The sequence below is a fragment of a genome, unplaced genomic scaffold (assembly GCF_019419815.1).
Source record: "Pyrus x bretschneideri cultivar Hongxiangsu unplaced genomic scaffold, Pyrus_bretschneideri_v1 Contig10, whole genome shotgun sequence".
NCBI classification, from domain to species: Eukaryota; Viridiplantae; Streptophyta; class Magnoliopsida; order Rosales; family Rosaceae; genus Pyrus; species Pyrus x bretschneideri.
In genome coordinates this window covers 3,468,721-3,484,676 of record NW_025999391.1, presented here as the reverse complement: position 1 = coordinate 3,484,676, position 15,956 = coordinate 3,468,721, and the positions used below count along the sequence as shown (strand labels likewise).

Genomic DNA, 15,956 nt, shown 5'->3' with positions numbered 1-15,956 from the left:
TATAATGAATTTAATATACCTAAATGAAGAAGATAAAGTACATTTGTATAACAAAAATTAGTTTATCTAAATGTTCACATCAAAATATATTACGATGAATGAAATGAAAATAAAAATTAATACATTAAAAATTAGAAAGAAAAAGATAAATAATTAAAACATCAAAATATAATTAATAAATGAGGTTATTAATGTATCAAGGGACTAAAATTAGATTTTGATCTTACTCATGGTTTTAATCAAAAAGTCATATTTACCAAGGATTAAAATGAAATTTTCTATTAACTAAACAAGATCACCATTTTATCCTTCATTATGGTTTGTGATTTATTAAACTTCAAAATTAAAATATACAACTTTTCCGAAAAAAAAAAAAAAAAAAACCAAATTTAATATACAATGCCATTTGATAAAAACAACAAAAAAGGCCAACACAAATTTACACGCATCATTCTTTTTTGGTGTGATTGGGGACCAAAGGGCCTTTGACTATAGATGAACAGCTTTCTTTTTCTTTTTTAATACATGTGAAATTATTTTATCAAAAAAAGAAGATTAAAGAGCTTCTATATTTGATGGATAAAATTATAGAAAATTTTGCAAAACAAACGGAACTAGTGAACTTCCACCATGACGGTGTGCTTGCCGTTCATTTAACCATTTTTCAAGACTCAATTTTCGAACCCTAAAAAGGTAAACATATAACTAAACCAAACTATTTTGCTATTATAAATGCAATAGTTTTTATTTTCTGTTGGCTAGCTTGTAAGTGAGGGCAAGGACGAAGTTAGATAAAAATTACTAATTTTAAATTTAACTTAAAAAATAGTGTTGTTTTACTAAAATATATATACGTTTTTTTAATTATTTAGTAATCTTGAATGAGAATTGAGTGATAGAATTAAATTAGAGAAATGTTGATGTTTTTTAACTTTTGTTGAACTTGTCTGTTCAAAGAAAAATTGAAAAAAAAAAAATTTTAAAGATAATTTTGGCAAATTTCTTAAAACTTAAAATGTGTATTTTTAAAATTAAAAAAAAAAACCAAAAGGGTGCACGTGCCCCCTGGTCTTCATCAAACTGCGCCCCGAGTGAGGGAATCTAAAATGAGAGGGGAAGGTGGGTTTGGTGACTGGTCCACAATAATCCAGCCAAATGTTTTAATACTTCAAAAGAAGATCGTGCGGCCAGGAATCAATAACAAGCAGCAGCCCTCCGTCGCAGAAACCTCAAGGCCACACTGCAAAACGAGGTTGACGACGTCTCTCGGAGATACCCCGCTGCTTCTCCGGCGAAGGCCATCGTCAACTACTGTCGCAAGGAGAAGTTCTAAAGAAGATGGAGGTGGATTGTCTGCCCTCTTATTTTTATACTTTTCTTATACCTTTTTGTAATGTGTGATCACGGTTAAATTATATAATATTTTATATTAAATTTTTATAAAAATAATAAAATAAAAAGTAATAAAAATATAAAATATTAACGTAATTTAATTATAATTATACAAATAAAAAAATATCAAAAGAGTATGAAAATGAGAGGGCTAACAATCTACATACCGGATTGAGATCTTGCGAGCTAAGTCGATGACCAAGTCCAAATTCACGTCGAGCAGATGAATCTTATTCTTCGACAGCTGTAAACAGGCAGAAAGAAGTTGAATACCTACGGTTGCAGCGGGCCCCAAAATTTGTAGTAGAAATTTGCAGTCAACCCGCCCATATATGACTCTTTGACTTGACTTAGTAGATGCATAGAGCAAACCGGACACTGTGCAAGCTTAGCAGCCATATCAGTCTTTGACTTGTTTTAGTTGATGCATTGGTCCATGACATTTTCTCCACGGTCTTCTTAGACATAAGGCCTTTGGGCTGAATGTACTAGTGTTGTAGTTTTTGTATCAATAATATAACGATATATTTAAGTTTTGTTTTATATAAATAACGTTATACAGTGACATGAAATGTCACAATTACGATATTTGTGTCATATAAATTGTTTTCGGTATAAAGAGCTTATGTACTACTAATATTAGATCCAAATGCAGTGGTTAATTTGTTTACATACGTCAAAATAAATTAACATCAAACTAAAGCAAATTGAACAAGAAAATTAACGTCATAAAACAGCAAGGCCAAATCGATTAAATTAAAAGTTTCCAAGTAGAACATAAGGATCCTAATCAAGCAATTAGTGTCAGCCTAACGGTGAGGGTGAGTAAAATAATTAGTGGAAATAGACTGAAAATCTAAAATGCATTTTCTCGTTGTCCCTTTATAAACAAAATGAATTGGTTGTAATCTTGCCTTTCGTTTTACCAAAATGCATTTTCAATTTGTCCCTCAAATGTCAAGACCGTGTTGGTAGACTTTACAACCAAGACTCACGGCTTGCATGCATCAAAGTGCAACCTAAGCTTTTATGTAGGTTCCAGGAAACTCACTACTATATCTCTGCTTGTTCTTAAGATCTCAAAGTCCGGTCAACAGTTTACTACTAATCACACTAATATTATCTCAATTTATTATTTGTACAACTCGACATATGTTAGGTTTTAGGCTAAATATACAAAATGGTTCTTGAAATTTGCATAATCAATAGAAATGGTTCCTGAGATTGTCCACCATCCATGGTTTTGGTCTTTCTGTTAAAAACTCTTTAGGCAATTTTCAAAACTTCGTAACTCAATCGTTTCTTAAACAGATTCGACCCATAATATATCAAAATGAAGATAGGGAAGTGTAGAACAAGATTATACCTATTTGGAAGCCCAATGGTTGTTGGAGATGGCCGGAAAATAGCCTGAAAGGTGACTGGTCCGCGAGAAAACTGGAAAACTCGCTAGAAACTGGGTAAACTTTAAACGTTCATAACTTCTTCAATACTCAATGAAATCGAGTGATTCAAAAATGAAAATCATACTTCTTGACGAAATGAAGAGAATGGTACATTTGTTGACGGCTAACTTGCCATGGGTTTGGCTGCAAAACGGCTCGAAATTGGCTAACCATTTTCAAGTTACCCACTTTCGAGCCTTTTTTGGCCATACCACGGTGATTTAGCGTCGAGAAAGGTACCATTCTCTTCGTCTCGTCGAGAAGTATGATTTTCATTTTTGAATCACTCTATTTCGTTGAGTATTGAAGAAGTTATGAACGTTTAAAATTTACTCAGTTTCCAGCAAGTTTTCCCGCGGACCAGTCACATTTTAGGCTATTTTCCGGTCATCTCCAGCAACCATTGGGCTTCCAAATAGGTATAATCTTGTTATACACTTTCCTATCTTCATTTTGATATATTAGAGTCAAATTTGGTTAAGAACAATTGAGTTACAAAACTTTGAAACTTGCCCAAAGAGTTTTTAACAGAAAGATCAAAATCATAGATGATGGACAATCTCAGGGACCATTTCTATTGATTTTCAATCTTAAAGACCATTTCTATTGATTATGCAAATCTCATAGATCATTTTGTATATTTAGCCTAGGTTTTATGAAAGAAAAAAAACTCAATATTATATATAATTTTATAATATAATAATGAACTGTGAAACCATTCATTTATAAACATAATAATATATTTTTTTTCAAGTTTTTAATGTAGGGTTGGATTTTTCAACAAACACACTTCTTAAATCAGCTCAGCATGAATCAGTGGGCTGCACACATCAAGAAGGCTATAGTGAAAAGTCTGCATGACAGTATAAGTGAGCCATGTCACAGAAAAACAAAATAAGCACAACAAGATCTGCTAAAAACATGCCAAGTGTCTAAATAGCCTTCTAACACTTCCATTTTTTCATTGAAAAACCAAAGTTCTATTGTTCTTGTAAAAGAAACTTGAGCATTCTTGTTATCCTTAGTGTGTCTAGTGTTTGTCTTAGGAGCGTGTAAAACTTTGACAAACACTAGCCGTTATAACAACTATGCTTAAACATAATATAAGAGGAACATTAGCCAAATTGCTTTGCATAAATGAATTTATAACTTCTGACTTCGACTATTTAGCTCGTTAATTTCATTATGTCATGGCTCATCACTCTTTATTTTTGTTGACTCTTCAAGAACACTCTTCACTTTACTCTTCGTTGGTACTTTGAAATAGCCCACCTAAACATTAGCACCCATCATGTTACTTTTTCAAATGCATGTAGAAAAAAATTATATTGATAGAAGTTGTATAAACAGTTTCGATTATAGATTTCTTTATCTATATATTGATTGAAAAAAACGCAAATAACTAGGTATTAAAAAAAAAATATAAAAAAAAAGACTAGAGCCCAAATAGGGGTTGTCCAAGTTTGACAAAAGATGAAAAAAGGGCCCAAATTTTGGGCATTAAAGCCAAAAAAAAAAAAAAAATCATTACAGGGACCACTCTGTCCCCAATACCCTAACTTCCAACAAATACATCCACCCTTTCCCGATTCCCCACCCTCCCTTGTTCCCCACTTCCCCCACTTCCCCCACTGCCCTACCGTCCCACCCTGACTTCCTTTTCTTTTCTCTCAATCCCATTGGCCGCAAGACCAAGTGAGTGATTTATTATTCCCCACTTCCCCCACTGCCTTGCTGTCCTACCCTGACCAACTGCAAGCTACTGCGCGCAGCCAGACATGAGGTCCATCCTCTTCAACTCAACACCATTCAGTCATTCACCATTGGGCATTGGAATTTGGCTGCAAGTGCATTCACTCACCACCAACCCTTTTGAGTTTTGAGGTAAATTAATTTTGTAAAATTTGAATTATCAATTCATAATTTAATATAAAACTTTGCTAAGTGACAGAATTATATGATAATTGATGTATAGAATAGTTGTTGTTGATGAATTGAATTCTTGATTAATTGAATTATTTGATTTCATTTCAAACCCAATTTTTAGGTTCAAATTTATCAATTTTTATATGTTAGACTATGTTTTAGTGTTTTAATAATATATAATATGTGTTGGAATGATAATTTTGATAGGAAAATTTTGTTATATCATGTGTAGGTAATTTTTGCAAACAAATTATCGAAGCCATGTCTTTTAAGAAACAACTCTCTGGTAATATGCAAAGGAAAAAACAGGCAAAGGATAACGAAATTGCCGAAAGTTTAAAAGGATCTCTTAATAAATTTTTCTCTATAATGGATGAGTCGGTTGAAAATTTGAGAGAAAATGATGTTGGTGAAGAGTCACAAAATGTTGTTGGGGAGTCTCATGATCATGAAATTGGTGGTTATGTAGAGAAAGATGTTAATGAAAATGAGTATGATGATATAATTGATGATTTTTCTTAAAAAAATGCCAGAATACTATTTCTTAAAGGTTGAAATTTCAAGGAGCTTTGCTAGGAGTGGTTGTATATGATTGTATTTTTTATTGTCGAGCTTTAGGTACTATGTCCCCCCGTTATATATTTTCTCAAGTAATATAATTGGCTGTGAGGGCCTAGCCCTCCAGCTTCAACTGGGTTCCAGTGCTAATTAAATATTTTTTTTAAACATATGTTTCCGTATTGAAAAAGGGCACATTTTGAGTTTTCGCATTGGGCACCCAAAAATTCAGGACCGGCCCTGGACTAAGTAAATAAGATCCACCAATTTATCCTTGCTTACAACATTCCTAATGAAGGGCTTTATATGAGGTTGCAAAAGTGTGGATATAGCCGATTTTAGAGCTCGACTCTTTGATGCTGTAAAAGAAAATCTCTACCAACGGGGAACTATATAACTCTTGGGCGCTATCTGGACTCTGGAGCTATATATTTATTTATGTAGTCATTTGATTACGTAGTAATTTTATTTTTTATGTTAACTTTTCTTAAGCTAATTTTTAAACATATTTTAATTTTTTTTATGAACAATTCAACCTAAAACACTTCGAATTCTCACACTGTTAAATTTCATTACTTATAAAAATAGGAAAACAAAATGTTGCAAGTACCAAGTTTGTAAAATGAAGCCACAACTCACAAGGCCCGCATCTGAAAAATTTGTGAATGATACGAATTTTTCCACAAAAATAAAAGGAAAACTAACGAAAAAGGCTTGAAAAATTTGAGTTTTAATGATAAGGACAAAATAAAGGATAAAGTGAATAGTACCAAATCTGACTTTTTAGTATAAAAATGTGGTTTTTCGTTAAAGTGAATAGTACCGCGGGCTTTTCGTTAAAACTTCCAAAAATAAATGGTGCTACTTTTAGTCAAATATGTGAAAACAATAGCCATTTAAAATCATTGAAAAAAAAAAAAAAAAAAAAGGGTAAGTGATTGTGCAGTTTTGAAGTGTTTGGAGGTCCTAACTTAGCACACACTTGGTCATACAACTGCACGGGTGTTTTCTTCCTGAAAACGAGTACTTGTACAACTCTAAAGTGTTTTGAGGTTTGCAAGTATACCGCAGTTGGTCATACAACTGCACGAGTGTTTTCCTTCTAAAAACAAGTGCTTGTGCAATTCTGAAGTGTTTTGAGGTTCTAAAGCAGCATACAGTTAGTCATAAAACTGCATGGGCGTTCTCATCCTAAAAACAAGTACTTGTACAACTCTAAACCGTTTTGAGGTTCGCAAGCAACACACAACTAGTCATATAACTACACGTGTTTTCCTTCTTAAAACAAGTACTTGTACAATTGAGAAATGAATGGTGGTCATACAACTGGGAAGTGTTTTCTTGCTAAAAACAAGTGCTTGTGCAGTTTTGAAACGTTTGGAAGTTCTAAAGTACCATGCAGTTGGTCATACAATTACACGAGTGTTTCCTTCTTAAAAAAATGTTTGTGCATTTCTGAAGTTTTGGAGATCCTAAAGGAGCACACAGTTGGTCGTACATTTATTGACAATAAAAATCTCAAATATTTAAAGGTTATATCAATTTATGGCTACTATAAAACCAACTGCGCGAATGTTTTCTTCCTAAAAACAAGAACTAGTTCTGAAGTGTCTTGAAGTTTGCAAGCAGTAAGTAATTGGTCATACTGCATGGATGTTTATTTCATAGAAATATGTGCTTGTGCAGTTTTGAAGTGTTTGGAGGTCTTAAAACAAAACATGGTTGGTTATTCAACTGCCCGATTGTTTTCTTTCAGAAAAAAAACAAGTGTTTGTGCAGTTCTGAAGTGTTCAGAGGTCCTAAAATAGCACGCAATTGGTCTACAACTGCACAAGTGTTTTCTTTCAAAAACGGTGCTTATGCATTTTTTAAGTGTTCAAAGGTTCTAAATCAGCGCACAGTTGGTAATACGGTTATTGACACTGAAATTTTTGAAGTGTTTTAAGGTTGCGTCAATTTATGGTTACTATAAAACCAACTGTTCGAGTGTTTTCTTCTAGGTTTGCAAGCAACACTCGGTTATATAACTACACGGGTGTTTATTTCATAAAAATAAGTGCTTTTGCAGTTCTAAAATGTTTGGAGTCTAAAACAACACACAATTGGTCATAGCATGAGTGTCTTTTTTCCTCAAAATAAGTGGCTGTGCAGTTTTGAAGTGCTTGGAGGAAATAAGTGGTTGTGCGGTTCTAAAGTGCTTGGAGGTGCTAAAGCAACAAGCAGTTGGTCATATAACTGCATGTGTATTTTCTTTATAAAATAAGTGCTTGTGTAGTTCTAAAGTGTTTGGAGGTCCTAGAGCAGCACCCGTTTGGTCTTACGTTTGACACTAAAAATATCAATCGTGGGGGTGTTTTCTTTATAAAAACAAGTACTTGTACAACTCCGAAGTGTTTTGAGGTTCGCAAGCAATACACAATTGGTCATATAAGTGCACATGTGTTTTCTTTCTAAAAATAAGTACTTGTAGAGTTCTGAAGTGTTTGGTGGTCTGCAAGTAGCATGCAGCTGGCCATACAAATGCACAAGTATTTTTTTTCCTTAAAAACAAGTCTGAATTGTTTTGAGGTTCGCAAGCATCACACAATTGTTTATATAATTGCACAAGTGTTTTCTTCTTAAAAACAAGTGCTTTTGCATTTATGAGGTGTTTTAAGATCCTAAAGCAGCTCGTAGTTGTTCATACAACTATATGAGTGTTTTCTTTCTAAAAACAAGTACTTGTAGAGTTTCGAAGTGTTTGGTCCGCAAGCAGCATGCAATTGGTCATACAAATGCACGAGTGTTTTCTTCCTAAAAACAAGTACTTGTGCAAGTCTGAAGTGTTCATCTAACTGCATGAGTGTTTTCATTCTAAAAACAAGTGTTTTTGTAGTTCTGAAGTGTTTAGAGGTCATGTTAATTTATGGCCACAAAAAAACCAACTGCGCAGGTGGTTTCTTCATAAAAATAAGTACTTGTGTAGTTCTGAAGTAGCACGCAATTGTTCATACAATTGCATGAGACTTTAATTTCTTCCTAAAAACAAGTATTGTATAGTTACGAAGTGTCTTGAGCTTTGTAAGCAGTATGCAGTTGGTCATACAACTTTACAGGTGGTTTCTTTCTATAAACAAGAGCTCGTGTAGTTTGAAGTGATTGGAGATGCTAAATCAACACGCAGTTGGTCATACAACTAAACGAGTGTTTTTGTCCTAAAAATGAGCACTTATAAAATAAAACTCTGAAGTGTTTTGGGGTCCTTTATTTCGAGTTTCGTATTATATACGTTGGAGTTATGTCCAAACCCTAAAGGTGGATATAGGGAGGGTTGTTAGGTAAAGAATTTTGTTCCCTCACCAGGATGGATATGCCCCAGAAAATTTTCCCTCTGACGCTCCCTCTTTTCATTTGCAATACGTGTAGTCCTTGCATAGTGATTGAAATTATGATTTTGCACACCAGTGTATATTTTTGTCTTTTCATTTTTCTTTAATTTATTCAATCACATGAGCGCAAAAAGAGAAAATGAGTGTGCGTCCAAATCTGAATCACTTTATCAATGTATGGATGGAGAAGTTTTTATGTCCCTTTGGCCATTACCCACTTGTGATAAAATTGCAACTGTTGAAAAGGCCACCCATGCCAAGTCAAAGAAGACTGACGAATGCAAAACTTGTAAAAGAAGTCCAAATTATGAAATGCCAAGTCAAATACGGAACAACATTAAAAATCAAAAGTCCACTGCTCGAGATAAATGAATAAAAGAAGATAATTTATCACAAGTAGGACATAATTGCCTGCCCAAGATCAATTGATTTTGAGCATCCCCTGATGTAGAAAACAGGCAAGAAGTGATTTCCTAATCTTCCCCGGGCACATTTAGTTGCTTTCTTCTGAATTCAATGGCTCTCGTAATTGGAACACAAGAATCCTCCTCTTCCAATTCCAACAGTTCTACTTCTCGATGTAGTTATGACGTTTTCTTGAGTTTTAGAGGCGAAGACACTCGCAAGACATTTACGGATCACCTCTACACAGCCTTTGTCAACGCAAGCTTTCGCACTTTCCGAGATGACGATGAACTTGAGAGAGGGGAAGATATTAAGCTAGAATTCGTGAAAGCCATCCAGCAATCACGAAGTTCTGTCGTTGTGTTTTCAAAAGACTACGCGTCCTCAAGATGGTGCCTTAATGAGCTTGTGATGATCCTCAAACGCAGAAAGACCTCCAACCATGTAGTCTTACCGGTCTTCTACGATGTCGATCCATCCCATTTGAGGAAGCAGACAGGATGCATTGCAAAAGCATTTGCTAGACACCAAAAAACTCAATCGTTTGACACGGTGAAGGGATGGAGGGAAGCACTCGCAGAAGCTGCAGATTTGGCAGGGATGGTCTTACAAAATGAAGAAGATGGGTACGTAATTTCGTTACAAATAGCTAAGTCGATTTTATGACGTTTGATTGCAGGTATTTTTTGAGTCAAAATTCCAAACTCCGATACAGGAGTACAAAAGCAAAATTTTAGGAGATTGTCTGAGTCTCTGACACACACACACACACATATGCATATAAAGTTGAACTTCCAAACTATATATTCTTTCGATATCTGTTGCCTTAATTATTGTAATTAATCGAAGTCATGGCTCATTGCATATTTGATTAGGTTTTAATATTCAATTTCACTGCATTTTTCAGGCATGAATCCAAGTTTATCATGAAAATTGTTAAAGTGATTGAAGACAAACTAAGGAGGAGGCCCATAAGTGTTGACTCCAACCTGGTTGGAATCCAGTCTCGAGTCAAGGACATCAACTTATGGTTACAAGATGGATCAAAGGATGTTGGTATACTTGTAATTCATGGAATGCGCGGAATTGGAAAGACAACCATTGCAAAATTTGTTTACGGATCAAATTTTGAAAGATTTGAAAGACACAGTTTCGTAGAGAACATACGAGACTTTTCAGAAAAATCGAATGGCTTGATTCAGATACAAAAACAGCTTCTTCATGATATTTTGAATGGGAGGAAAGTGAAAATTCATAGTATTAGTGAAGGAATGGCTAAGATTGAAGATGCTATTTGCTCTAAAAGAGTTCTTCTTGTCCTCGATGATGTAGATTGCATGGAGCAGTTAGATGGACTGCTAAGGATGCAAGATCAATTTTATCCGGGAAGTAAAATCATCATTACAACAAGTAATGCAGGGTTGTTAAATTCCTACCACCATATGGTTAAGTTTCATAGTTGTCAAACTTTGAATAACAGCGAATCGTTAGAGCTCTTCAGTTTGCATGCTTTTGGGCAAGACCATCCCACTGAAAGCTATAGCGATGTTTCAAAAAGCTTTGTGCACCACTGTGGAGGACTTCCATTAGCACTTAAAATTTTGGGTTCTTCAATGGCAGGAAAGAATATAGCAGTATGGGAAAGTGCAATAAGCAAACTGAAAGTTATTCCGGACAGTCAAATCTTGAAAAAACTCAAAATAAGCTATGAGTCCTTGCAAGATAGCCATGACCAAGATTTATTCCTTCATATTGCCTGCTTCTTTATCGGAATGGAGAAAGATATCATCGTTAGAATACTAGATGCCTGTGATTTTTTCACAGTTGTTGGAATTCAAAATCTCATTGATAGAAATTTGGTAAGACTCGATGGAGATAATATGGTGCAGATGCATCACATGATCCGTGACATGGCAAGAGGAATTGTTCGTCTGGAATCAAAGGAGCCTGGGGAACGTAGTAGATTATGGCATCATAAGGATTCTTTTGCAGTATTGGCAGAAAAGAATGTAAGAAACATATGCTCCTCTAATATGTGTTCATGTTTCTTTTGGTTCTGTCATAGCTAATTAACCAATTTTCTTTCTTCTCTATGTTAAATAGGGAACGGAAACAATTCAAGGTCTTGCTCTCAACATGCAAAACCACCCAGAATACTCTTCTACAAGAAATTCAAATCAGGTAGTTTTTGAAACGGGTACGTTTTCAATGATGCACAAATTAAGACTTCTGCAGCTTACTTATATAGAACTCAATGGATCCTATGAAGAATTTCCGACAAGCTTAAGATGGTTGTGTTGGCATAAATTTTTGAAGGGTTCTATACCCTCTGATTTTTCTTTGAAGAATTTGGTTGTTCTGGAAATGTGTTACAGCAGCATGAGGCAAGTCTGGACGGGAACAAAGGTTTGCTACTCTTCACACTATGTTATAATTTCCCTTTTCTTTTTAGGTTTTTCAATGATTAGTTGCACATTAGTAAAAATATAATTCTACCTTGTTTCAATTTTCTGAACAGTTTCTCCCATCACTAAAGATTCTAAATCTTAGCCATTCCAATGACCTCACCGAAACCCCGGACTTTTCTCTGGTCCCCAATCTAGAATGGCTGATTCTTAAAGATTGTTCAAGCTTGGTTGATGTCCATGAATCCATTGGAAACCTACAGGGACTTGTGCATTTGAATATGGAATATTGCAAAAGTATTAAGAAGCTTCCAGAGAATATTTCTAAGCTAACCTCCCTCGAAACACTTATTATATCTGGTTGCTCAAGCCTCAGCGTTTTTCCCACAGACATGAGGAAGATGGAATCTCTGAAAGTGTTTCAAGCTGACGGTGTTCCAATACATCAGTTACTCACTGCTACCGAGGAGGTCACATTGTGGCCAAGACGAAGTGTAGAAATTACTTGGGCTTCTTACCTACCAAGCAATTTAGTGGACTTGAGTCTTAGAAACTGCAATCTTGGTGACAATGATTTTCCCAGAGAATTTGGAAACTTATCCGCGTTGTGTAGCTTAAATCTGGGGGGTAATCCAATTCATAGCCTACCAGATTGCATTAGAGGTGTTGCGGGGCTTCGTAGACTCTCTTTTGAGTATTGTAAAAGGCTCAAATCGCTTGTAAGGCTACCAACTGTAGGACACTTGATAATCGCTGATTGTGAAAAGTTGGAAACGGTAACATTTAAATCATTAAGCGAGGTGTACTCTAGAATGCGCTCCATCGAATGCCGTGGCAACCATAAGCTAGTTGAGTTTGAGTCAGTGTACAAGATGGAGCCTATTGAAAGAGTTGATATAGAAATGATCTACATTTTGGGTTTGAGCAACTTGAAATATTCAACAAAATCCATTATGAAGTACAAGATACCCGCGCGGTTCCACAGATGGATAGAAAAGCGTCTTCCCATCCAGGTTTGTTTCTCTCTACATCTCTCTCATTCCGATCATAATACTGTATGCCCGCAAGAGTACTCTGACTAATTTTTATACATTTCCATGGCATGTATAGGGACTGCATGAATTTGGAATATTCAGCACATTTCTTCCTGGGAATTATGAGGTTCCTCAATATGACTCATTTAGCCATAAAAGTAAAGGGCCCTCAATATCTTTTACTGTGCCTGTACTTCCCTATTGCCGGATCCGAGGCTTGAACATCTTCTCTGTCTATGAAAAATCCAAAAGCCATGAATCTCCTAACATCAGAGTAAAAAATATGAAAGGTTTATGTTATACAATAATGACAGAAGTTAGAAATAAGAGTAAAGGTCTGCAGTGGATCTACGGGCCAGCATTATTCGGAATGCCAAGTGATGATCAAGATGTGATATGGTTAAGCCATTGGAAATTTGGGAATAAATTGGAAGGTGGTGATGAGCTGACTGTTTCAGTATTAACATCATCATATATGATATATGATGAGTTTCAGGTAAAGGAGTTTGGTGTCCAGGTTGTGTACTACGAGCAAGTGACAGTCACCGCCCAAGAAAATTTCACCACAGATAATCCTTTTTATCCACGTGTCATTGCCGGAGATTTGTCACATTATCTGCTGCCAGGATCATCAGGAGCATACCTTCTCTGCCATAATCCAGTATTAGAAAGAAGGGATGTGCTTAGTTATGTTTGGTTCAAGCACAACAGTAATGAAATAACAGGTGTGTGGTTCGTATGTCCTCTGTGTGTGTGTGTGTGTGTGTAATTCACTCCAGCTATGAAACCATTGATCTTTATCAGGTAGATAGATGTTCACAAGTTTTTTTAATTATTATTTGTAAGGCCATTGATCTTTTGTTTTTTTTGTCCGAAGGCCATGGATCTTTGGGACTTAAAATTCACCTGATAGAGCAAGAAGAAGATCGGGAAAGTGAATGCACGCTTGTAGAACATGAGGAGAGCAGCAGTAGCAATAGCAATAGTATCGATAGCAATGGTGCAGACAGAGGTTGGAAAGTGGTACTGAGTATAATGACGATGGCCACTTTCTTCTTGAGATGCTTTCAGTTGCACAAATGTTTGTCACTGGAAGATGGTAACAATGGCGCATGAGGTAACTTAGAGCCTCGATAATGTGTCAGTATATTGTATTTTGTGAATGGTATATTCATCATAAAACAATCAGGTACAAGAGAACAATATATATGTGCTAGAGGGAAGAAAACAAGACTACCTATCCCTCCTTGATTTACGTCTAAAGCTAACAAAAAAGAACAAATAAGACACATCCCTTGAATTAAGGGAATTGACAAGACAAATAAGACAAATTGAGGAAATTGACAACAAGAGACACATCCCTTGAATTAAAGGAATTGACAACACTATCTGTCACCCTAAAATCCTTTGTACGGTGAACATGCAACCTAACCTAACCCTAGTTGCCATTCTTTCTTCCAATACTCCCCCTCAAGCTGGATCAAAGGGATTAATTGATCCAAGCTTGAACAAAAGACGTTGAAAATCAGCAGAGGGTAATCCTTTTGTGAAAATATCCGCAAGTTGATCATGACTGCGCGTGTAGTGAGTGTCGATCACCTTGGACTGAACTTGATTTCTGACGTAGTGACAATCAACTTCAATATGTTTAGTTCGCTCATGGAATACAGGATTCGATGCAATGTGCATCGCGGCCTGATTGTCACAGTGTAGGGACATGGGTTGTTGATGAGGAAAACCTAAAGTCAACAGAAGGCTTTTGAGCCAAATAAGTTCACAAGCAGTGGACGCCATAGCACGATACTCTGCCTCTGCACTAGAGCGTGCAACAACACTTTGTTTCTTGCTTTTCCAGGTAACTAGGTTGCCTCCCACAAACGTACAAAACCCAGTGGTAGACTTGCGATCGAGAGAATTACCTGCCCAGTCAGCATCGGTATAGCCTGAGATCTGAGTGTGACTATTGTTGCGCATAAGAATTCCTCTACCAATGGAACCCTTAAGATAATGTAGCACACGATGAACAATCTTCAAATGATCCATGCTTGGAGAGTGCATAAACTAGCTAACAATGTTGACAGCATATGATATATCAGGACGTGTGATAGTCAGATAAATGAGTTTGCCAACCATTCTTTGATAGTAACTTAAATTGGGAACTGGATCACCGTGAGTTTTTAGCTTCAAGTTGCTATCCAAGGGGGTACGAGCAGGCTTGCAATCTGTCATTTTTGCTTCGTGAAGAAGATCCATGACATACTTGCGTTGGTTGAGGAAGAAACCCTTGTGAGAGTGTGCCATCTCGATGCCCAGAAAGTATTTGAGAGTGCCAAGATCCTTGATAGCAAACTTGTTGTTGAGATACTGTTTAAGAGCATTAATCTCTGACATATTATCACCTGTCACAATTAGATCATCAACATAAATGAGCACAACTAGTTTACCCACTAAGCTGGAACGAACAAATAGGGAAGAATCCGCAATACTTCGACAAAAACCAACCCTTTCCAGAACATGACTGAGCTTGGCATACCATGCACGTGGACTTTGCTTGAGACCATAAATGGATTTATGGAGTTTGCACACCATTTCTGGATTGTTTGATTGAGGATGACCTGGGGGTAGCTTCATGTAAACCTCTTCTTCAAGTTCACCATGCAGGAAAGCATTTTTAACATCCATTTGAAAGAGAGGCCATGCATTGTTAATTGCAACCGACAACAATACTCTAACAGTGTTCATTTTTGCCACCGGAGCAAATGTCTCTTTATAATCGACGCCATAGGTTTGTGTAAAACCTCGAGCAACCAAGCGAGCCTTATTCCTTTCGATTGTACCATCTGAATGAAACTTAGTTTTGTACACCCAACGACTCCCCACTGCCTTCTTTCCTTTTGGAAGTTTCACTATAGTCCATGTGTTATTTTCATGGAGGGCTTGAAGCTCATCTGCCATAGCATTTCTCCACTCACTGTGAAGATTGGCTTCTTGAAAACTTTGAGGTTCTTGAGCTTCATTAATGGCACTTAGGAATGTAGCAAAAGAAGATGAGACTTTGCTATAATCAATAACATCAGTCACGGGATACCTGGCAGTGTAGGTCACATAATCATGCAACTTGGATGGAAGTTTCCTCTCTCGTGCAGGATTGCGACGAACTGTAGGAGATTGAACTACATGTATTTGAACAACATCATGGTTGGAAGGATCACTGGAGGGTGCAGTGTGAATCTCCGATGAGGAAGGGTTTTCATCTTCAAGATGTTCCACCGAGTGAAGGTTAACATCATCCGGCACATGATCACTAGGAGTGCATGTTGCATCTTCTCCGTTTGGATATGGAAAAGGAAATAAGTCCATCAAATGCTCCCCCTGTCTAGAGTAATCCAGTGATTGTGAGAAGTAAGGAACTTGTTCTTCAAA

General features: G+C 36.2%; 1 protein-coding gene and 1 long non-coding RNA gene across 2 annotated transcripts; both read left to right on the top strand.

Moving 5' to 3' along the window:
* Positions 1 to 4,460: 4,460 nt before the first annotated feature.
* Positions 4,461 to 5,062, top strand: LOC125480792. Its single transcript, XR_007261057.1, has 2 exons — positions 4,461 to 4,721; positions 4,996 to 5,062. It is a non-coding gene; the product is annotated as an uncharacterized LOC125480792 (long non-coding RNA).
* A 3,646-nt stretch (positions 5,063 to 8,708) lies between these two features.
* Positions 8,709 to 13,788, top strand: LOC103926719 (disease resistance protein RUN1-like). The gene is made up of 6 exons (XM_009335536.3): positions 8,709 to 9,720; positions 10,002 to 11,103; positions 11,198 to 11,500; positions 11,613 to 12,512; positions 12,610 to 13,258; positions 13,411 to 13,788. Exons 1-6 carry the CDS (start codon positions 9,206 to 9,208, stop codon positions 13,647 to 13,649), a joined length of 3,708 nt encoding a protein of 1,235 aa, XP_009333811.2. The 5' UTR covers positions 8,709 to 9,205; the 3' UTR covers positions 13,650 to 13,788.
* Positions 13,789 to 15,956: the final 2,168 nt, after the last annotated feature.